The 24,950-nt window shown below is 41.4% G+C and overlaps 1 protein-coding gene across 7 annotated transcripts in view; it reads left to right on the top strand.

Moving 5' to 3' along the window:
• LOC102463966 (neurabin-1-like) overlaps window positions 1-24,950 on the top strand; it is a 93,161-nt gene that overhangs the window by 39,910 nt on the left and 28,301 nt on the right. For all 7 annotated transcript variants that reach the window (XM_075933637.2, XM_075933636.2, XM_075933635.2 and 4 more), the window contains exons 12-16: window positions 1,256-1,407; window positions 3,407-3,740; window positions 12,280-12,364; window positions 15,876-15,947; window positions 16,950-17,148. In XM_075933637.2, the coding sequence (XP_075789752.2) occupies window positions 1,256-1,407; window positions 3,407-3,740; window positions 12,280-12,364; window positions 15,876-15,947; window positions 16,950-17,148 (842 nt within the window). The remainder of the gene's footprint in view (window positions 1-1,255; window positions 1,408-3,406; window positions 3,741-12,279; window positions 12,365-15,875; window positions 15,948-16,949; window positions 17,149-24,950) is intronic.

The raw sequence follows: 24,950 nt of genomic DNA, 5'->3' as shown, positions 1-24,950 counted from the left end.
ATAAAGATTACAAAGTTTTACAAAGATTTCAGCAAGTTGCAAGGTTTGACAAAGGTTACAATGGGTTTCAGTTTAAAACCTTAGACCTTGCAGTTAGTGTATTTTCCAGAAAATGCATGTGAAAAATCAAGTAAGCTCAGGCGGAGGCCTTTTTATGCAACAGAGCAGTCTTTAGATTATCATTTGGCCTAGTTCTCCCTTTTTCAGGAAGTCTCAGTAGGTTTGGAACACAAGAGATTTTCCTGAGACCTCATGCTTCAGCTATGAAGCAGAAGAATCAGGAGGGGAGAGATGCCAAAAAAGCTCTATCCTGTTCAACAAATGTAATGAGTTCTTATTGCTCAGTGTGTCTATCTTCTCCCTAGGCCTGCTTTATATTTCTGCCATTGCTTGGGTTAACTTTAGATTATTCATCTCTTCTTCATTTGGGGCTCCAAAGAAAAATCTGAAGTGGGACTCTTAATCCCTTTCTTTTGTTGTTTCTAGGGACTTGTGTGCTGCCTCTCAAAAGGAAAATCTCGTGTTCCAACCCTAGCGAGACTTCCTGAAAAAGAGAGAACTAGGCCAAATGCTAATTTTCCTTTCCCTGCCCTTTGTCCTGCCCCACTCTCTCATGCCTTGGAAAATCCTAATGGTGTTTCCCCCAAGGAACAGGCTACTTAGTTTCCTTCCTCACTAAGACACTCAGAAGGTGTCTGAGAGCAAAAATCAATCTTGGATGATAGACTACCAGCTTCTTGGTAGGAGGGTTTTTCAGGTCACTTATAATGTGTTAATCCATTCTTCAGATCGTTGAAATAGGGACATCTGACTACAGAAAAACCACCTTGCCTGCTCAGAAGCTGTCAGAGAATCAGACAAATCAGATTCAGGTTTTCACGATCTCTTGCTGCTTGTCAGATATCAGACTCAGGCAAGGTGGCCTTTTGGGAAACTTGGAGAAAGCTAACTTGTTTTTCTGCTGTTTTGGAAATTCTCAGCTATTGTGTGGGAGGGTGGGAATTAGGAAATATGCCTTCCCTGTAGGAAGAAAAGGAACTGAAAAAGCCTATTTGCCATGTGTCTGACTGATATAGGGACAAACCCTTCATGTATAGAGATATTGTCATAATGGTAAAAAATTAGAAGGTGAGAGAAATTTTGTTTTTATTTTTGAAGATGTATATAGAAAGTAATAAAAAATATTTGACTTTTTCTAAGATTAGTTTGTTGGAAGACTTTTCCTGGCACAACTTGCGTTTTATGTTTGTTGCAGATTTTGATGCTTTTATGGGGGATACCCCAAGATTAGACACTAGTGCTCACAAAGCAAGAGCTCAGCTTGCTCTGAAAGTAAAACGTCAGCCACCTTCTCGATCAAAGCTAAAAGAATCTCTGGGAACTGGACAGCAGAATTCAGATTTACAGGTATCAGTATCTATGTATAATATATATTCAGTACATTGTGTGTTGATTTATATTCACCATTTTAAATACTGACCGACATTAAGTTCTGTTTTGTGACTTCCAGTTAGAATCAATAAATCCATTCAGCTAGAAATATGTAGGTCAAATCAGCTAAAACTTATGATTCTTATTTTGTATTTAATATTTTCAATAATCAAGTAGGTAAGGGTGAAAAAATAAGTATAAATACTATTGTGATGAATGTTACTTTTAATACAGGAGTATTGTTGTGGAAATGTAGTACACCAAGAATCTTGGACTTACTTTATATTCAGCCTATTCAGAGCAGAAGTATCACAGATGCTCATGCTTGGTTGACTGAACAAGTCCATCAAAGTTCACTGTCTGTGCACGGGTGGTTTATTAAGGTTAGCCTCTGACAGGCTGCCACTGCTATCTTTTCCTGTGCCTGTACAGGTACTGGTGATTGCAGTTCTGTTGGCCATGGTTCACCGTTGCTTGCCAATGGGAGAGGTGGGAAGCAGCGCAGACCGGGACGCTGCTTCCCACACCTGCCATTGGCAGGGAACAAGCAATCCATGGTCAATGGGAGCTGCAGTCAACAATACTTGTGGAGGCACAGATAAATATAGCAGTGATGGCTCTCCAGGGTCTAATCTTGGCAGACCGGATCCCTCTATTCATAACTTCAATGGCAATCTTTTGTGAAAAGCAACTGTTAACATGAATATACAGGAATTTCTGTGGGGGATCCTTTTTTTGTAAATGTGGGTATGAATGCACTCCTCATAGTCCCCCCCCCCCAAGTAAGCCGGGAAATCAGCTCCAGCCTTCCACCACTGGCTAGAGGCTCTGGCAGCGCACCACTCCTGCCTTCCCCTGGCTAGCTGGAGCATGCTTACTTGGGGGAGTCTTTCACACCCTTCGCACACACATCCCTTCCCCTCCCTGGGTATGGGCCTGATATAAGTGATTAAATTTAAACAAGTAGTCTGGTAATTTGGAATATGTTTGTTTGTTTACTAAGGTTTAATTCTCCATTCATTATATCTTCCAAAATGTGGTTTAAAATAAAATCTCTCCCCACTTTGGGAAGGCCACTTGATTCCACAAAAAAGAGGGTGTCATTATAGTTTTCTAATAGACATTGGAGGATATCTAGTTTCTAAACATTTTATTATTTATCACTGCACTGCTAACAATAAGGATTAAAGGGATGACCATGGGCTGATAAATGGAACAGGCTACAGATTTCAGAAAGGGGGCTTCTTCACCAAGGAAACTGAGAGGGGAAATAGAAAAGACTGAGACTGGAGTTGTGAGTAGAACATTCTCAGTAAGCCTTGAAGGTGAGGTGAGAAAATGTAATCTGGAGGCAGATGAGGAGGGAAGCCAGTTAAAGAATTCAGGAGTTTGTAACATGGCAGGAGTTGAATGATTTTAGTTTGAATTATTTTAGTTTGACCTAGGAGAAGCTTAAGAAGATGACACAGTTAATGAAATCACCATTCTTAGAAGACGACCAAGGCATTTATGAGGGTTTCATTGGTTCAGATGAAGAGGAAATGTTGGTTTTTGAAGATGTAGAAAGTGGAGAAAGTTAAAGATTATCTCATGTTGATAACTGAAAGTGATTAATAAAATCTGACGTTTGATGTTGACTGCTCTCTGTGTGCTAAGATAGTTTAGTTGTCTGTATGCACATATATCCTAGTATGTTTGGTTATGTGCTCAGGTCATAAAAAGCTCAAGGAATATAGTCAGCCGCTGTTTTTATTATAATTGATTTTATGTAATATAAATTTAATCTCCATGTGCCTTATGGAAAAATAAACTCAAGTCTTTAACAGGAAACAGTCAATGTAATTTCTTTAGCAAATTAAGTTTTAAGGCTTATTTTTGTAATGCTGTGTTTTTAAAAGGTGTTTACCATAAAAGTTGTAACTGCACAATTGCATACTATATTTACCATAACCCTTTTTAAAAAATGTATTTACAGGATGATGATACAGAGGATGCCATCCACAATAGAGAAATTGGTACAGTATATAAAATCAAGTCTTCTGAAATAACAGAACAGCCAACTTTATCCCAGTTGAATGATGCAGATCAAAAGGTTGAAAAGCCTGAACATATGGAAAGCACAGAGAGTCTGTTAGAGTCAAGTCCTTCTGTTTCTGCTCACTCTTCTCCAGTACACAAACCAAACAATGAAAACAGCACAAGTACTACTCACTCTCCTCCAAGTGATGATGTAACTCCCAGTTCTCCTCAAGGGTATGCTAAGAATGTCAGGCACAGAGAATCAAAAGGGAAAGGAAGAGAGCCCAAAGGTAAGTCATAAAGGTTATTTGAAGGCCTTTTAATCAAAATATTTTTGCTCCATTTTAGAAATTACTATTGAACAATTATAGCTTTTGCATCCTCTGTCTAGGGGAAAAAAGAAGCTATGTAATCTCATGTAAAATATATTCTTAGTTAAAATTGTATGCCATGAGACTAGTTAAAAATTTTAACACTGTAGAACTACTGTGATTTTTCAAGATACCTAGTCGATACTGTAGCAAGGTTTAGAAAGATTTACAAAATGAAGATTTTGTGGGTTATGTTCTTTTGGAACAAAGTTTAGATTTAGATGACTGAATAGTGACAGCTTCTGTGCAGAGGGGGACAATACTTCCTAAAGTCCATATATGTTACATTGCTGCTGAAGTGCCAGCATTCCAGTATCTCATATACCTGAAGCAAAGCTGAAAGTGAGTTTCTCTTCCTTGATACATCTGGCAGCAACCAGGTGTCTAAAAGGGTCCAACTCAATATCTCTTTCAAATAAACTATTCAAAATGCAATTTCAGTTAAATTAGCTTTGACTCTAAGCGACTACTTTTGCATAGGCACAAACAGCTCAGAGAAGCAAACTGTTCTCTTAGCTCTCATGGGTTAAATATTAAACAGTTCATTTGATGTTTTGATATATGTCTCTTCCCTTCTTATAGAAAAACAGCTGACACAGTATTTTGCAGAAAGCAAAATGTATTACATTTAATATAATAGACTAAAAAGCTTAAAAATACTACAGAAAAGACAATGCCAATAACAGCAAATACACAAGTGAGTACAGGCAGTCCCCGGGTTACGTACAAGATAGGGACTGTAGGTTTGTTCTTAAGTTGAATCTGTATGTAAGTCGGAACTGGCATCCAGATTCAGACACTGCTGAAACTGACCGCCAGTTCTGACTTAGATACAGAATCAACTTAAGAACCCCAGGCGTCCCCAAGTCAGCAGCTGCTGAAACTGATCAGCAGCTGATTCCAGGAAGCCCGGGGCAGAGCAACTCTGCCTGGGGCTTCCTGTAGTCAGCGCTGGTCAGTTTCAGCAGAAGCTGACTTGGGGACGCCTGGGGCAGAGCAGCTGGGGTGTTGCTGGGTTGCTCCAGTAGCGCCGCTCCTGGATGCTACTGGACCAACCTAGCAGCACCCCATCTGCTCTGCCCTAGGCGTCCTGATTCAGCCGCTGCTGAAACTGACCAGCAGCGGCTGAATCAGGACCTGGGGCAGAGCAGCTGGGGTGCTGCCGGGTTGGTCCAGTAGTGCCCAGAGCGGGCGCTGCAGGACCAATCGGCAGCGCCCCAGCTGCTCTGCCCCAGAGTCCAAAACAAAAGCCTGGTCTGCTGGGGGGGGGGGAGCACACTAGCTGCGCGCGCCCCCCCCCCCCCCCCCGCAGCAGACCAGGGACACGGGGAGCAGAGCCTCTGAGGCTTTGCTCTGGCAAAGCCTCAGAGGGAGGGACCCCGCCGCGGCTGCGGCTTCAGTCTGGGAGCCTGTGGTCTGCTGGGGACGGTCCCCAGCAGACCACAGGCACCCAGATTGAAGCGGCAGCAGCGGCGGTCTCCAGCAGACCAGGGGCACCGGAGCAGCTTTCTCGGAACGAGAAAGCCCCGTTCGTAAGTGCGGATCCGACATAAGTCGGATCCGCGTAAGTCGGGGACTGCCTGTACTGCAACCTGTACCATTTAGAACCTGATGTTTGGAAGAAATACACAGACTAAATTCCTCTCTATTTGTTATGTATAAGCTTCTGAAAATTTCAAAAAATAAATTTAAATGATACTCTGAGTTCAGTTCATATCATGCTTTGGGTTCACATCATGAGCATGAGGTCAGATAACATTTCTGCTTTAGACACCTAGGGTACAGCTCTGCTTACTGTATGCTTGATACAACACTGTGCCTGCTGTTTAAAATGTCACTGCTTATTCCTTGAATTAATACCCATTGATGCCCAAAAGGCACTTTTGGAACTAACATATATCCCTGGCCCTTATGTCAGAGCAGCAGGCAGTAAATTAGGTTGTTGGTGTTAGACATATTACAGAATGGCACGAAGGGACATGGAGGAAGTCAGGGCCTCATAAATTTGGGGTGGATTCCACCCTCAAACACATGCTGAAGCTTTTTGGCTTAGATCCATATCTCTCCCTGCCCCATACTTGTCAATGAAAGCTTCCTGACATAGATTAATGGGCAAGTAGAATAGTCATGCTTTCTTTGTGGAGATTAAACTCTTATTTAACATATATGCTAAATAAGAATCATGCTGAAGGACCTACAAAATTCATAGCCATGAGAAATGCATCACTGACTGTGACATTTGGTCTCTTATACTCAGTTTTCTATACGGTATAGATTTCCTGGGACCATCATTTCTTAAATTGGGGGTTTTAAGCCAAAAAAAAGTTGGAAGAGGGTTGCAAGGTTATTTTAAGGGGAGTCATGCTATTGCCATCCTTGCTTCTATGCTGCCTTCAGAGCTGGGTGGCCAGAGAATAGTGACTGTTGGCAGGGTGCCCAACTCTGAAGGCAGTGTCCTGCCAGCAGTAGTGCAGAAGTAATGGTGGCAACACTATATCATGCCACCCTTACTTATGCGGTGCTGCTGGCAGCTGCTCTGCCTTCAAAGCTGGGATTCCAGCCAGAAGATGCCACTCCCAACCACTGAACTCTGACAGCAACAAGGCTTCCTGCAGCAGCAGAGTAATAGTGATAGCACTACCATTTGTCCCCCTCCGCCCCCCATTACCGTGCCACTCTCCATTACTCCTTTTTGAATCAGGACCACCACAATAAAAATGCTGTAAAATTTCAGATTTAAATAGCTGAAATCATTAAACTTAATGAATTTTAAATCCTGTGACAGTTAAATTGACCAAAATGAATCATGAATTCAGTAGGGCCCTAATCATGCTAATAAATTACTGTGTAATATTCTGCATCTAAAGTGGAAAATGAATAATTTGTTTAATACTATGAAAAATAGTGGCTCTACAAATATTAATTGGACTCTCACAGTGCTATTAGGTTGGTATTTCTCCATTTTTGTTTTCTAAAAAGAGAAACAGAGAGAAATTGTTTTGCTGAGGCTTGAGTCTATCAGAGTTGTGGGATTTTTTGCTCTGTCCCGTGTTCAGTCTGCTTAGAACATGCGTTGTCATCTTACACATTTTCAAATATATAGCCAAACGTTATCTTGTTTAAAGTCTATCACAGGATTTCAAATTTTACAATAACAGAATAGCTTATCAGGGTCCTTTGATAAGCTTCTTGTTCTGAAAGATCCAAAAGCACTTTAGAAGCCATGTGCATACAGCACCACTGAAACATAGCAAGCTTCCTGTTAGGGTAGACAAGTGCAATAAGATAGCTGACATACATCACGCTGTATATTAATAAGGTAGGGAAGGGGGAAGTTTTGACTAAGATTATTGAAATTGAATTCCCTTATTCTTAAGTGTCATGGGTTCTTTAACATCTATATAGAGTGCAGATAGAAGATTAAACAGTACAGCTCAATTTATCTATTTCCAGCGGGAGAGAGTCTAAATCAGTTTTGCCCAAATTCAAATTAGGGATGTGAATGGTTAATTGGTTAACTGGTGGAGACTAGCTGCTCTAGTTCCATGGCGCCCACCCTGGGCAGAGGACTGCTCCAGCCTAGCTGCATCCCAGCTGCCATCCCCCGTTTAAATGTTAATTTTAACCGGTTAACTAATTAAACAGGATTTTACATCCCTAATTCAAATGTATAATTCCCAGAAGTCTAAGATACTGTCTACACATAAGTAATAAAGAAGCCATGTCAGTTGTCTGGGTATACAAAAGAGCTAATCTGTGGGTAATGTAGTAATACATTTCAAGGATACTATCTATCCTTATTTGACTCAAAGATTCCAAGGACAGAAGAAACCACTGTAATTATCTAGACATACTGTATAGTAGAGGACACAGAACTTCCTTGAAATAATTTCTATTTGAATTAGAATACATATTTTAGAAAACTTATCATCTGAACATATGCTACAAGTTTAGCCCATCATTTCCTTGGGCCATGACCTTAGACTTATTCATTTAGCTGATGTAAATTAACTCCTGCAAAGTTTCAGCAATGGCCTGACCTTTTCCAAGGTGATCTGAAAGTTCAAGCAAAATAGCAGGTTATGAAAATTCTAGTGAGTTACTATATTAATGCTTTCATATTTTAGGATGCAGAAAATGGGAGAAGGCTGGACAGATTATAATCATGCCGGTCATTAATAGTCATAATATGTGAGAAGTATATGTTCTTTTTCTCATAGAGTAATTGAAAAGGGAACCAGATTAAACATTTTGTAAGGCAAGTATTTCTTCTACCAGTTAACAGGCTGTTAAGGCAGATAATGATTGCACTCTTTATTGCATAGCTTGGACAATGTAGTTTTTATATCTTCAGCCAACAGCAGCTGTTTTGTAATCTATTGATTAAGCATATCTCTAGAGTAGAAGCACTGAAATGCTACGCAATATGTATTAAGTATATGCTATAAGACAACAATTCTTGTACACTTGACTATACAAGAATTGTTGTCTTATAGCATATACTTACTATGTATTGTGGTTGGTCTCTGGCAGCTGTGTAGCCTAGTAGTTAGGTTGTTGAGTAAGCAGGCAAAGGGGTGAGGGATACACTGCTTCTTTGTCCCGCTTGTGTTCCTGGCCCAGGAACTCCAAGTCACTTCCTATCCAAGACCACACGTTTGGGGCATGGCCTGTGGCCCCAAGATTCCTCTTAGCTGGGGCTTCTCAAGAGGCAACTAAGTCATGAGATGAAGGTAAAGTTTTGTCATTGCCTGGAAATTATTCAGGGGAAACGTTAGAAAACAAAAGGTAGAATTAAATATTCAACATGGAATTAGATTTCTGATATGGTGCACCTAAATGGTATTTATTTGGATGATTGACAGTGATGTGGCAAAATTTGCCAGTAACGTTTTCTATGTTACTCAGAGTAATGTAAGCTCTAAAAAATGTTAGGGAACTGTGACATGGATGCAGATGAAATTCAAGGTGGATACAAGGATGGTAATATGCTTAGAATGAAAATAACCACTCCATGTCTTAAAAGAAAAGAAATCACTAATCCTCAGCTGATTGTATTTTACCTTTCTCTGTACTGTATACAGACTATGGGTGGCTGTAACATTTTCAAGGCCATAAGGACTCAGTTTTTCATAGTCATTGCTTAGAAAGAGAGTTTAGAACAAAATGTAAGCTGTACAATCTCTTGGGAAATGTGGAGTGCAGTGTTTATCCGGAAGTTTTTATAAGAGCTACTTTGCCTCATGACAATGTGGTATAGTTCTTTCATGGAAATCACAGTTGTTTCAGACCTCCAGCTAGATGATTTAATTGCCAAGTAGAAACATATTGAATTATTAAAATAAATGATTCCAATAAGTAGAGGGGTTCAAAGGAAGAAAACATAAAGGTTTACAATAGTCTAAGGAGATCCCAAGAGAAAAAGAGGTTATGGGGGGATGGTATGCCAAAGAAAAGTGGCAATCTGAGTTGAAAAAGCTTCTGACGGTGAAAAGCTCAGCCCTACTAAGTTGTACCTGAGGACTGTGCATAAACTAACCGGAAAAAACTGTAAACTTGCTGGAATTTTCACTTCTTGGAATAAATGCGTCTTTGTTCCAATTTAAAAAATGGAATTCTGGTTCAGTGCCTTGCATATTGGATGCTTTGTTTGATATTCCAGGAGGAAAACAATTTGGATAATTAACCATAAAATTTTGTTTGCTTCCAAGACAATTGATTTAGAACTTCTGAATGGAGTTATATATTGGATGCAGAAAATATTTCATCGATCAGTCACAAGATCCAACTGGTGATCTTGTTCCATGACAAACCACTAGGATTGGCATTGCTTTGTCACGCGCTCTCTCTCTCTCTCTTTTTTTTTTTTTTTTAAATGATCCTGTGAAACATTTGGAAAAGGATGTGAACAGTGAGATAATGAATTTTGCAGGAGTTAGCTACTTAGGTTAGTCAATAATAGAGGAAGATTGAGGAATTTGAGAGGCCTTCAATGCTATCGGAATGGACAGAATGAAGGCAAAAAAAATTCACTTATGACAAATGTAAGGTAATAAACATTGGAAAGAATAACAAACTATTCATACTCCTGAGTGGGTTCTAAATTTAACTGTAACCACTAAGAATGTAAGCGAGAGTGGACTATATGATTAACTGATAAGTCTAGTCTTATCGGTTAATCTAGTCTACTACTCACATTCCATCCCCTTGCAGCCTCTGTAACAGTGGCAGCAAGGGGTGGGGATCAGGAACAGATGCTGGGGGAGCCAGCTTAAAAGCTGGTTCCCCCAGCACTGTCTCTGTGGTACTGCCTGGCTCCTCCACCCCCCACACTACTTCCTCTATCAGAGGCAGCAGTGCGGGGGGAGGGCCAGGGGAGGCTGCTGTGAAGCAGCTTCTGTCCAAGGCAAGAGCACATGCTGGTGCCCTATATGCATCTGCTGAATTTTTCAGCGGTTACACAATTACTTAAACACATTAAGATTTCTACTATGTGCTACTCCTGGAAGAGGTCAGCACCATTCCTTGAGTCCCGGGGGGAGGGGAAGGGCGCGGGCACAAGTGACAGTGCATCCTGACCTTCCCTAGAGTGCCAAATCTACAGCTCTCATTGGCCAGGAACTGCAGCCAATTGGAGCTGTAGGAGCGGTGCCTCAGGCAGCAGCATGCAGCCATCTCCTGGCCTTCCCTCCTAAGAACTGCTACCAGAGGGATGTGCTGGTCCTTTTGGGAGCTGCTTGAGGTAAGTGCCAACCCCCATCTGCCTTCTGTACCTCAGCCTCCTGTCCCAGCTCAAAGCCAACACCCAAAATCCCTTCCACAGCCTACACCCCTTCCTGTACCTCAACTCTCTGCACCAGCCAGGTGAAAGTGAGTGAGGGTGGGGAAGGAGAGGAACTGATAGAGTGAGGGGGTTCAGGGAAGGGGGTTGAGGTAAGGATCTTTGGGTTTGCACAATTAGACAGTTAGCAACCTATTAGTAGGGGTGTGGAAGCCATGCAGGGGAAGTGTACCTTGTACCTAGTACAGCTTATATGACAACACAGAGCAATGTGACTTGGGAGTTTATATTTTGGGAGGAGACAAAACCATTCTGAAGCCATTTTCTCTTGTGCACCCTGGAAAGTAAGACTTGAGCAAAACAAATTTAAGATGATAGAGTTGATTATTTGGAGGAGCTAAACCATGCTACTTATCAAAAACAGTTACTGATAAATAGCAATATAGCATAACCAGAATGAAAGGAAAACAGAAGAAATATCTCATGCCAGTATATCTATATGCTAATTCATCAAAATAATTGTGTAAATATCTCCTTTCTTTTGCTTAACCCTAATCCAAAGTAGGGATGTTAAATGTCGGTTAAGTGAATAGTCGATTAACCGTATGAATTCTTATTGGTTAGTCGACTATTCTGGAGATCCCACAGCTGGAACAGACAGCCAGTGTGCTCCAGCCCCACTTCCAAGGAGCCCCCTGCCAATTCCATGCTGCTACCTCTGTATCAGAGGCAGTAGCGCGGGGTGCAGGGTGGTAGCTGGTCTGCGAGGGGAGACAGTTTAAAAACCAGCTCCCCTTGCGGACCAGCTGCCTGTTGCCTTGCACTCCTACCTCTGATACCCAGGCAGCAGAACAGGGTGGCAATAGCCCCTGTTGGGGGGGAGGAGGAAAGGGGAACTGAGCTCCCGGACCAGGTGCGAGCCGGAACTGAGCCAGTCTGCCTTTCCACCTGGCTCCTAATACACTTTAAATGCAGAGCTGCGGCTGGGATAGGTCCCGGACCCGATGCGAGCCAGGACTGAGTCGGGCTGTTGCCTAGCCTGCTAAAAAATTTACTGGCCGGGGTGGGGAATGTGTGTAGTCTATAGCATTAACCTATAAGTTTTTGTTTATATTCCTAATCCACATTCCTAATCCAAAGTGTTAATATTTACCCACCAGAGATGGGTGTTCACTGTGTTATGTCATTTTGATAATTGTAAATACCTGATTGAAGATATCTAAGGAAAGGACACAGGTGAGAATAGTTTGAGGAAAAAGGAATACCGACTGAAGGAATAGTGAGACAACCTTAACGGTGGATTTTCTTTTAACTTTGGAAATGTAAGTTTCTGTTAATTTCCGTTGGAATACATTGCAGAATGTAATTTTAAGACCTACTTGAATCAAAACAAGATGGCAGGAATTTAAGGATTTTATATCAGGTAAAACAGTACAAGATGCAATTGCAGTTTTTTTAAAATGGGAAGTTGAAAGATCTATTCCTTTCAGTTAACACTAGTTTTCCACTCCTGTAGATGTACAATGGATGTGAATTAACTAGACAGTGAATTTGTGCTTTGAGTTTTTTGAAATGTTTGTTATGGTTAGGTTGGGTGTGCATCTTAACAAATACACTCAAAGCTTACAAATAGGTTTAGTAAGTGGTTAAGTTCACAGATTTTTTTTTTTCGTATAGATGACAAAAGAAATGAAGACAAGCTAGTAGAAACAAATGAAGGTATATCATCCGGAAAGGCCAAAAGAAGATTTCCAGATTTTGGGTAAGAGACTTCTATTTTGAGTTTGTTTTGTTAATAAGGGGTTTAAAATGGTACTTATGATAGGCTACCATATTTTGTAAATCAGTGGTTTACTTTACTTTTACCTTTTGGCCCGTGGCTCACCCTGCTCAACACAGACCTTTCCAAAGACTACTACTCAGCCATCCATGATGACAAAGTGGGAGCAGGAGGGGGTGGAGTTACGGGATCTAGCTGGGCGGTAGGTAAGGTGTAGGAGTGGACTGGAGGTGGGGGCCTGGCTGTGCGCTAGGGTGCAGGAGAGGGCTGAGGATGAGGGGGTCTGGGTAGGAGGGAGGATGCAGGAGCCGAATGAGGGTGCAGGGTCTTGCTGGGAGAGGAGTGTGTCGGGGGTGGAGCTATGGGGCCTGGACATGAGGGAAATGCCTGAGGGTGTGATTCTGGCCTATAGGAGCAGCGATAAGGCCTCCTGGTGAGTGGTTTCCTGGGCTGCTTGTTCCCCCTCTCAGAGCATGTGGGATGATGTGGGTGTACCATGGTTTTATATAGAGGCAATAAGATATTCTCTGTCTTATTCTCTATCCCTTTTAAACGATTCCTAACATTCTGTTTGCTTTTTTGACTGCCGCTGCACATTGAGTGCATGTTTTCAGAGAACTATCCGCAGTGACTCCATGATCTCTCTCGAGTAGTTGTAGCTAAATTAGTCCCCATCATATTGTGTGTATATATAGTTGGGACTATTTTTTCCACTGTGAATTTACATTTATCAACATTACATTTCATTTGCCATTTTGTTGCCCAATCACTTAGTTTGGTGAGATCTTTTTGAAGCTCTTCACAGTCTGCTTTGGTTTTAACTATCCTGAGCAGTTTAGTATCATGTGCAAATTTTGCCATTTCAGGATACGTCTACACTTGCTCCCTAGTTTGAGCTAGGGATGCAAATGTAATTGACCTTCTCAAAATGAAGAGTAACGTTAGTTCGAACCAAGAGGTTTGATTCGAACTAACACATCCCGGAGCGCACTTCCTGGTTCGAATCAGCTGGTGAGCGGAATAGCGCATGGACGAGATTATGCTAATGAAGAGCGGGATATTTAAATCTCTGCTTCATTAGCAATTTCAGTCAGCTACATTTGCATCCCTAGCTCGAACTAGGGAGCAAGTATAGACGTATCCTCATTGTTTACCCTTTTCCCCAGATCATTTATAAAATGATGGCGTGTCTTCCTCATCTCTCTAACATAGCAGGAATCTGGGGATGAAGCCAAATGTCTGGAATCATAGGGTTGAAACCGACCTCGGGAGGTCATCGAGTCAACTGCCTGCCAAAGCAGGACCAACCCCAACTAAATCATCCCTGACAGGGCTTTGTCAAGACGGGACTTAAAACCCTCTAGGGATAGAGATTCCACCACCTCATTGGGTAACCCATTCCAGTGCTTCAGTACCCTCTTGGTAAAATAGTTTTTCCTAATATCAAAACAAGACCTTCCCCACTGCAACTTGAGACCATTACTCCTCATTATCTGTCACTACCGAGAACAGTCTCTCTTTATCCTCCTTGGAACCTCCCTGCAGGTAGTTAAAGGCTGATATTAAATTCCCCCCTCACTCTTCTGTAAACTAAATAAGCCCAAATCCCTCAACTTCTCCTCATATGTCATGTGCTCCTGCCTCCTAATAATTTTTGTTGCCTTCCGTTGAACTTTCTTCTACATCCTTTCTGTAATGGGGGGGCCCATATTTGGGCACAATACTCCATATGTACTGAATAAAGGGGAATAGTGACTTATCTAGGGGTATGTCTACACTACCCTCCTAGTTCGAACTAGGAGGGTAATGTAGGCATACCGCACTTGCAAATGAAGCCCGGGATTTGAATTTCCCGGGCTTCATTTGCATAAGCGGGGAGCCGCCATTTTTAAAACCTCGCTGGTTCGAACCCCGTGCAGCACGGCTACACGGGGCACGAACTAGGTAGTTCGAACTAGGCTTCCTAGTTCGAACTACCGTCACTCCTCATTCCACGAGGAGTAACGGTAGTTTGAACTAGGAAGCCTAGTTTGAACTACCTAGTTCATGCCCCGTGTAGCCACGCTGTACGGGGTTCGAACCAGCGGGGTTTTAAAAATGGCGGCTCCCCGCTTATGCAAATGAAGCCCGGGAAATTCAAATCCCGGGCTTCATTTGCAAGTGCGGTATGCCTACATTACCCCGCTAGTTCGAACTAGCGGGGTAGTGTAGACATACCCTAGATGTGCTAGCAGTCCTTCTCCTAATACACCCTAGTATGCTGTTAGCCTTCTTGGCTACAAGGGCATACTGTTGACTCATATCCAGCTTCTCATCCACTGTAATCCCTAAGTCTTTTTCTGCTGAACTGCTGCTTAGCCAGTCGGTCCCCAGCCTCTAGAAGTGCTTGGGATTCTTCTGTCTCAAGTGCAGGACTTTGAACTTTCTTTGTGAAATCTCATCAGATTACTTTGGGCCCAATCCTCCAATTTGTCTAGGTAAGTCTGGACCCTGTCCCTATCCTCCAACGTGTCTACCTCTCCTCCTAGCATAGTGTCATCTGTGAACTTGCTGAGGGTGCAGTCCATCCCTCATCTAGGTCATTAATAAAGATGTTGAACAAAACCGGCCCTAGAACCAACATTTGGGGTATTCTGCTTGATACTGATTGCCAACCAGACATTGAGCCATTGATCATTACCTGTTGAACCCAACAATCTAGCCAGGCTTTCTATGCACCATTTATCCAACTCGTTCTTCCTTACCTTGCTGGCAAGAATACTGTGGAAGACTGTGTCAGAAACTTTGCTTAAGTCAAGGTACATCACGTCCACCACCTTCCCCATGTCCACAGAGCCAGTTACCTTGTCACACAAGGCATTCAGGTTGTTCAGTCATGACTTTCCCTTGTTGAATCGATGTTGACTATTCCTGATCACTTTCCTCTCTTCAAAGTGCTTCAAAATGGATTCCTTGAACATCCCGTCCATGATTTTTCCAGAGAGCATAGGGAAAAAACAAAACCAAAAGAAAACAAAATCCTTGAACGTAATTAACAGAGTTCACACAAAGTGACATTAAGAATATATGAAAATAGAGTAAATACATGGAAATAGAGTAAATGTTGCTGTGGAACATAGGAGTTCTCAGATGGAATATGTGCCATTGTGAAATGAAGTACACGGGCCCTGATCCAACTTTTTTTTCCTTTGAACCACTTTTCTCTGCACTGGTTCTTGTATCTATATATTTAGCATGTACATGTCTGTAGGAGATTTATTAAATATTTTCCTTCATTCTTGTGTAGCTTCTTTATGTAATAATGCATCTTAAATTTCCTGAAAGATATCCTAAAAAAATTGGGCTCCACAGTATGTAGTATTTTAAATGACTTTTATGAATGTGTTCTGAACTAAATTTGTATTAATGCATAACAAAAATTTAACTCATTTTAAAATATGGCATTGCATTTGGTGGTAATATTTTTATAAAGCTTTTTTTTTTTTTACTTCAGAGGTTTACGGAAATCTGGTGGTAAAGGCAAGAAACAAGAAAAGGAAAATCTGAGAGGCTCTCTGGATAGCCGGTATTTTTTATAAATATATATTGCATTCTTAAAAATAATTAACTACCATTACTATATGTTCTTAAGGCTCGAGTACATTTCAGTATAAGAATAATTAAATATTGCATAAATTATTACACTTACAGGAAGATGGGTTTCTCTGCTTATGAAATAAGGAAAGTAGATGTACATGTTACTCATATTATGAAAGAAATTCCATTCTGCTTTTAAGCAACAATTATATTGCAATGAAACAAAGAAATTCACTTTGGGAATAATTCTTAGTAGTCCCAGGATACGGGGTAACCCATCTTGAATAATTTTTTTTGAAGCTCTTATAAAAATAATTCCTGAGTTATTTATTAATCTTCTGAAATACATACATTTTGATTAATATGGCATTTAGATATAGAATCATAGAATCATAGAGCTGGAAGAGACCTCAGGAGGTCATCGATTCCAACCCCCTGCCTAAAGCAGGACCAACCCTATCTAAATCATCCCAGCCAGGACTTAAAAACTTCTTAGGATGAAGATTCCACCACCTCCCTAGGTAACCCATTCCAGTGCTTCACTACCCTCCTAGTAAAATAGTATTTCCTAATAGCCAACCTAGACCTCCCCCTCTAACTTGAGACCATTACTCCTTGTTCTGCTATCTGTCACCACTGAGAACAGCCTTTCTTCATCCTCTCTGGAACCTCCCTTCAGGAAGTTGAAGGCTGCTATCAAATCCACCCCCTCCCCTCTTCTGTAGACTAAATAAGCCCAAATCCCTCAGCCTCTCCTTATAGGTCATGTGTTCCAGCCCCCTAATTATTTTGGTTCCCCTTCACTGAACCCTCTCCAATATGTCCACATCCTTTCTATAGTGGGGGCCCCAGAACTGGACACAGTATTCCAGATGTGGCCTCACCAGTGCCAAATAAAGGGGAATAATAACTTCTTTAGATCTGCTGGCAATTATTAAAGATGTACAGCTGATTATTGCAGCATGATTATCATTCTGTTTATTTATTTCAGAGGTTCCCGAGAGTTATTGGAAGACTCTGGCAACAATCAGTCTGCATCAGATTCAGATTCCCCTGTTCCTACTTGCATTCCTTTCTCTTGGTTTGGGGACAGTCACAAAGAGCCTCAGGCTTCCAGTAGCAGCCTAACGTTTGCTCAGAGTGGACAGACCACTGTATTTGAACAGGGTCAAGAGAAAAACAGAAGCAAGGTAAATGTATACAGATTATTTGAACATTTGTGTTTGATGTGATTTTACTCATTCAGGGTCCAGGTTCTAAGTATTTAGGATCTTGAAAGCTAATACTTAGTATAAATGTCAGCAGATAGTAAAAGAAATTATTCTCAATTTCTTACAGAATTTGTAGGCAACATATGAGTTTGTATAAAATGAGAATGTAGTGAGAGGTAGCTTTGAAATGCTAAACATCTTACTTTATATTTGCAAAGGAATTAAATAGGTCCTGCTCAGAAACAATGTATTTTGTTTTGTATTCTTTCAGCTGGTTGTGCAGAAATTAACAGTTCCTTAAACTGCATATTTTTGATGGCCACCTAATTTTATGCAAAAGAAAGGAAGGAAAATAAAATAGCGCTTTGTTGACTTCAGCATTCATAGAGAGCCAAGTATCAGAGTGGAGGAAGCAATACATGTCAGAAGGAAAAACAAAATGAATTTTAATTGAACTTCGAGTACAAACAGTAAAACTTGACAATGTTTAAATTTTTTCTAAAGCTCTCTTTTGAAAAGCTCCTAAATAATTTTGGTGCTTTTGAAAAATTCACCCAATGTCTTTTAAAAAACGTAATCTGGGGTTCTTAATGTGAGGTCACAAACAGGTGTTGTAAGTTGTGACCACCCAGCTCTTTCCGAATTGCTAAATCGGGGAGTGAAGAGAGAAATGCTGTTTTTTAAATCATCGACAGTGCTACTGAGTAATCCTACTAAGGAATTCCAAATAATATTACTAAGAGGGATAAGGGGGACAGTTCTCTCATGGATTGATAACTGCTTAAAAGATAGGGAAAAAGGGTAGGAATAAATGGTCATTTTTCAGAATGGAGAGAGGTAACTAATGGTCTCCCCCAGGAGTAAATACTGAGATCACTGCTATTCAACACATTCACAATGATCTGGAGAAAGTGGTAGATAGGGAGGTGGCAAAATTTGCAGACTATACAAAACTCAAAATACATACATCCCAGGAAGACTGCTAAGAACTACAAAAGGATCTCTCAAAATTAATAAACTAAACAGTAATAAGTCATCGTGACCCGATGGCACTCTCACAGGTTCTGAAAACTCAGATGTGAAAACTGTGGTTTGTAACCTATCCTTTTAAATCAGTGATTTTCAAAATATGGGTCGCAACCCAGTATTTGGTCCTAGAAGGACAGGCACTGGGTCCTAGAAGTGGCCAGCAACAGGTCCAGCTCCAAGGGGGGGCGGGGCTCCAGGTATCCAAGCACTGCGCCTGCTGTGAGCACCAACTCCCCATTCCCGTTGGCTGGTTCCTGGTCAGTAGGAGCTTGGGGAGAGCAGTGCACTTGCACACCTCTACCTAGGAGCTGGACCTGTTCCTGGCTGCTTCTAGGGAGCAGCATAGTCTGTGATGCAAGGATAAGCAGGAAACCTGCCTTAACATCCCTGCAGCACTGCTGACCAAGTAAGCCTGCTCCCCAATACCCTGCCTCAGCCCTGAGCTCCCTCCCTCATTCCTGGCCCCACCTCATAGTCTGCCTTCTAATCAAAAGATATAATTATGCTGGGTTGCGGGCATCAACAATTTTCTTCAACTGGGTCATGAGGAAAAAAAGTTTGAAAACCACTGCTTTAAATCATCTTCTGTACCAAATGACAGGAGGATAGCTAATGTGATGCCAGTTTTTTAAAAGGGCTTTAGTGGTGATCCTAGCAATTACAGATTGGTAAGTCTAACTACAGGACCAGGCAAATTGGTTGAAACTATAGTAAAGAACTGAATTGCCAGATATAGATGAACATAATTTGTTGGGGAAAAGCCAACATGGTTTCTGTAAAAGGAAATCATGCCTCACCAATCTACTAGAATTCTTTGAAGGGGGTAATAAGCATGTGTGTAAGGGGAATCCAGTGGATATAGTGTACTTAGATTTCCAGAAAGCATTTGACAGGATCCCTCACCAAAGGCTCTTAAGCAATGTAAGTTGTCATGGGATAAGAGGGAAGGTCTCCTCATGGACTGATAACTGGTTAAAAGAGGAAACAAAGTGTAGAAATAAATGGTCAGTTTTCATAATGGAGAGAGGTAATGGTGTCCCGTAGAGGTCTTTACTGGGACCAATTCTATTCAACATATTGATTAATGATCTGGAGAATGGGGTAAACAGAAAAGTGGCATAATTTGTAGATGATATAAAACAAGTCAAGATAGTTAAGTCTGAAGCAGATGATGAGCTTCAGAAGGATCTCACAAAACTAGGTGATTGGGCAACAAAATGGCAAATGAAATGTAATGTTGATAAACGTAAATGCAGAGTGGAAAAAATAATCCCAACTATACATATAATATGATGGGGCTAATTTAGCTACAGCTACTTGAGAGAGATCTTGGAGTCATTGTGGATAGTTCTCTGAAAACATCCATTCAATTTGCAGCAGCCAGTCAAAAAAGCAAACAGAATGTTGGGAATCATTTAAAAAAAAAAAAAAAAAGGGATAGAGAATAAGACTGAGAATCTCATTGCCTCTATAAATCCATGGTACAACTACATCTTGAATACTGTGTGCAGATGTGGTCATCTCATTTCAAAAAAGATATCTTGGCATTGGAAACAGTTCAGAAAAGGGCAATAAAATGATTAGGACATGGAACAGCTGCCATATGAGGAGAGATTAATAAGACTGGGACTTTTCAACTTAGAATACAGATGACTAAGGAGGGATATAACTGATATAAAATCATGGCTGGTTTGGAGAAAGTAAATTAGGAAAAGGTTATTTACTTGCTTCCATAACACAAGAACTAGGGGTCACCAAATGAAATTAAAAGGTAACAAGTTTAAAACAAAAGAAAGTAGTTCTTCACACAACGTACAGTCAGTCTGGCACTCCTTCCCAGAGGCTGTTGTGAAGGCCAGATCTTAAACAGGATTCATAAAAGAGCTAGTTAAATTAAATGGCTATTAGCTGGGATGGGCAGGAATGGTGCCTAGTCTCTGTTTTGTCAGAAGCTGGGAATGGGCAACCAGAGATGCATCACTTGATGATTATCTCTTCTGTTCATTCTCTCTGGGCCTCCTGGCATTGGCCACAGTTGGAAGACAGGATACTGGGCTAGATGAACCTTTGTTCTGACCCAGTATCGCAGTTCTTATGTTCTATTAATGATTTAATGAATTAAAAAGAAGCTCTCATTATATTGTGTAAAAAGTGACCATACATAATTCAAACTACAGGTGAAACCCCTTTTAACTGGGACTTTCAGGTCTGGCAACATCTGTGGACCGGCAGGACCATGAAAGCTCCTGGATCACAGAGTCCTTGTGTAGGGTCAGTGTCTGGGAGCCCTCTAAGGGCCAGAAGATCAGCTGTACTGGCAGAAGGGGACTGGTAGTGGGAGCCCTTCCCTGGGAGTCCAGCTGAGCAGGCAGCAGCGGGGCCAGCAGGGCTGCAACAGCAGTGGGGATCAGTATGACAGCGGTATGGGGGCTAGCATCCTTGCTATGGTCACAATTTCAGCTGGGACAATGACTGGGCCAGGAGCAAGCCGGGGTGGGGTGGTCGGTGGCAGGGAGGCCAGAATTGATCTCCCCTTGTCCAGCAAACTCCCTGATTCTGCACTGGTCAGGTCCTGAGGGTGCTGGACCAGGGAGGTCCAACCTGTGCTACCATCAAGTTTCTGTCTTGACAGTCTAATCTTTTTGGCTAAGATTATTGTTAGGCTTAGGGGAGGTGGAGGGGTTAAGAAGCAGAAAGTGGAATTTACTAGAAATTCTGATAACGTCCCATTAAGTAGTTTTGTCTCTTTCATTTACTAGCTATATTTAAAGTGAATATAATTTCCATAAAACACTGGTTGTTGTTTTCATACATTTAAAAACAGTATACATTTAAATACTTTTAAAACCAAATAATACTAATCACTATATTTAATTTTTAATTTACCTGTTTATCTGTTTATCATTATTCCTGTGTTCCTTTTGTAATCTCAGACAAGAAATAAGCCAAACGACTAAAATATTAAACTTTCACAACATTCAGTTTTAATTCCCACAATTTTTTTGTTTGTTTTTGTCTTTAGTCCTCTACAATGGACTTTAACACACTCTGTTTCACCACTTAATCTAGGCTAATATGGAACATATACAACAGAGATTTTCTATACTGTAGTATAGGGAAGTCACTAATAAGTATATGGAGTTCGTTGATATCCTAGTGCTGATTTTTCCTTATCTAGTTTCTAATGACATGACTATGTAGTTAAAATACATTTAAAACTAGAATTGTAAATACATTAATTACAATTAAATGTGTCATGAAACAAAAATAGAATACAATTTAAGTATTTTAGATGTTTTCTACACTTTAAAAATATTGATTTCAACTACAAGTTTGAATACAATGAGTATAGTGTTCACTTTATATTTATTTTGATTATAAATACTTGCACAATTAAAAAAAAGATTTTTCAATTCACCTGTTACAAGTACTGTCTCTTTATCATGAAACTTGAACTTACAAATGTAGAATTATATGCAAAAAATAACTGCATTGAAAAGTAAAATAGTTTTTATACTTGAGCCTACAGGTCCACTCAATCCTACTTATTGTTCAGCCAGTCACTCAAACAATTTTGGTTAAAATTTGCAGGAGATAATGCTTCCTGCTTCTTGTTTAGTGTCACCTGAAAGTGAGAACAGGTGTTCACATGGCACTGTTGTAGATGACATAGAAAGATATTTTTGTCAGATGTGTTAAAGATTCATGTGTCCCTTCGTGCTTCGATCATCATTTTAGAGGACATCCATCTATGCTGATGATGGGTTCTACTCAATAATGATACAAAGCGTGGCAAACCAATGCATGTTCATTTTCATCATCTGAGTCAGATGCCACCAGCAGAATATTCATAGAATCATAGAATAATAGGACTGGAAGGGACCTCGAGAGGTCATCGAGTTCAGCCCCCCCGCCCTCAAGGCAGGACCAAGCTCCGTCTACACCATCCCTGACAGATGTCTGTCTAACCTATTCTTAAATATCTCCAGAGAGGGAGATTCCACCACCTCCCTTGGCAATTTATTCCAATATTTGACCACCCTGACAGTTAGGAATTTTTTCCTAATGTCCAATCTAAACCTCCCCTGCTGCACTTCAAGCCCATTACTCCTTGTCCTGTCCTCAGAAACCAAGAGGAACAAATTTTCTCCTTCCTCCTTGTGACACCCTTTTAGATATTTGAAAACGCTATCATGTCCCCCTTAATCTTCTTTTTTCCAAACTAAACAAGCCCAGTTCATGAAGCCTGGCTTCATAGGTCATGTTCTCTAAACCTTTAATCATTCTTGTCGCTCTTCTCTGTACCCTTTCCAATTTCTCCACATCTTTCTTGAAATGTGGTGCCCAGAACTGGACACAGTACTCCAGCTGAGGCCTAACTAGTGCAGAGTAGAGCGGCAGAATGACTTCACAAGTTTTGCTTACAACACACCTGCTGATATTGTTCTTTTAAGACTTTGAAAAGCATGCTCCATACCTTGTCCCACTCAGATTTTGGACTGCATTAACCAGAGGTCAAATGCTTCTGGAACTGCTTTTAAAAAATTTCACATTGGTACTTTCTTTGAATTTTGTCCAATCTGCTGTGAAAGTGTTCTTTAAAAGAAACATATGCTGAGTCATTATCCAAGACTGCTATAATATGAAATACATGACAGAATGGAGATAGAACAGGAGACATACTATTCTCTCTCAAAGCATTCAGTTACAAACTCAATGCATTTTTTTAACAAGCATCATTAGCATGTCATCTAGAATGGTAATCAAAGCATGAAATGCTAAAGATGTGTATGCCCCAACTGGCACATAAGATACCTTGTAGCTGGCATTGCAAAAGTTCTGTGCAAATGCCTGTTCTCACATTTAGGCGCCATTGTAAATAAGAAGCAGGAAGCATTATCTCCTGTAAATGTAAACAAACTTGTGTGTCTTGGCAACTGGCTGAACAAGAAGTAAGACTATGTGGAATAGAGGCTATAAAGTAAGGGCAGGCAAAATACAGCCCATAGGCTGGTCATAGCCATCCAGCAGCCCAGCAGGAGCCTCATCTAAGCTCCCTGACTGTCCCGCCCCTGCATGCTGCTGTGAGCAGTTCTCTGAACGCTGTGAGCCCAGGGGAAGAGGGCTTTGCACACTGTCCCTTTCCCCAGCACAATCTCTCAGCTCCCATTGGTCAGTCTGAAGAACAGTCAGTGCTTGCTTGAAATACCCTTGTCCCTCTCCCATCAGCCTTCAGAGCAGCACACATGGCACTTGCAGCCAGCTGCTCTGAGCAGCCTGCGGGGGCAGGGAGCCTTGCTAAGGAGTCATCCAGGTAAGTATATCCTGGCCAAGGCCTGCCTCTGGCACCCCAGACCTTCCCCCCCCCCCCATGCACCCAACTCTCCCTCCCAGATTTTACACCCCAATTTCCAGGTCACAACCCCTCCTTCACTCAAACTCTCTCTCTGATCCCATAGCCCCTCCTGCATCCCAGACCCTACACTGAGCTCCCTTCTGCACCCATCCTTCATCCCTGACCCTGCATCTCCATTAATATCACGGAACAATGCAGCCCTTGACCACTTACAGATTCTTGGAGTGGCCCCCTCATCAAAAAATATTGCTCTACCCTGCTCTAAAGTTTTACATTTGTTTTATTTTTGAGTGTAGTTATGTAATAAACAAGAATCTACATGTGTAAAATACACTTTCGTAGATCTCCGTCCTGATGGTTGCTCTACACGCAATCATACACGCCACCAAATGATAACTCGTCTTCTGCACCTGATGAAGCATTTATCCCAGTCGATCCTTCACCTTAGTCAGGAGGTTGTGCTATCAGTAGTGCATGAAAAGCAGCACAAACTCTTAAAAAACCTTCAGCCTCTACAAAATCCAAAATTGCACTGCCTTTAGACAAGGCAGTACTTAAAGCAGTGGACAAAGTATGGCAAATGCCAGCCACGGCCTCTCCAAGCAACAAAAGGGCTGATAGAAAATATTTTGTCCGATCAGAAGTCATGGACTTTTTTATTCTTACGCCCTCAACCCAATTCCTTTGTGGAGATACTGCTAATCAAAGGTCTAAAAATCCTCAATACAAAACAAATATACAAGACAAAGACCACAAATGCCTGGATTTGTTTGGGAGGAAAATGTACTCCTCCTCTACCCTTAAACTTTGCATAGCTAACTACCCAGTTCTACTTGCTAATCACGACTTTGACAGCTGTACAAAACTAACAGAGCTCATGCGACATCTAGATAATAAGAGAGCTACCCTCACCACCACCATTAAAGAGGGGTATACAATATATTGTACAGCCTGACAGATGGCCCTTGACACCGCCGAGACTGTGTCGAGCTGTGGCAACATCCATAGTAATGAGATGCTCATCCTGGTTTCAAGCAGCTGGAATTCCTAAAGACCTCCAGGCCAAGGTAGTTGACCTACCATTCGATAAGGACAAATTGTTTGCTGCAAAGACCAATGAAGCTTTGCATTCTAGCAAAGACTCATGCATCACCTTGCACACATTGGCGATGCATACTTCCCCCCCCCCTCCACCCCGCCACCGAAGGAAGCTTTCTGTGCCCTACCAAAGACACAGGGACACAACCTTTGGCAGACAAGAGCAGCATCAGCCATTTGACCAAATCCGCTTCCAACCACAAAACGAATGTAGAAGAGCCCCAAACACACCCACTTCCATGAGTCAGGCCTGTAGACAGCAGGTTTGAGAATTTGGTTAAGACTCTGCCTGACCCCT

This window comes from Pelodiscus sinensis, chromosome 7, assembly GCF_052426305.1.
Source record: "Pelodiscus sinensis isolate ZL-2025 chromosome 7, ASM5242630v1, whole genome shotgun sequence".
NCBI lineage: Eukaryota > Metazoa > Chordata > Testudines > Trionychidae > Pelodiscus > Pelodiscus sinensis.
The sequence above is the reverse complement of the archived record's forward strand: the minus strand, read 5'-3'. Positions and strand labels throughout refer to the sequence as shown.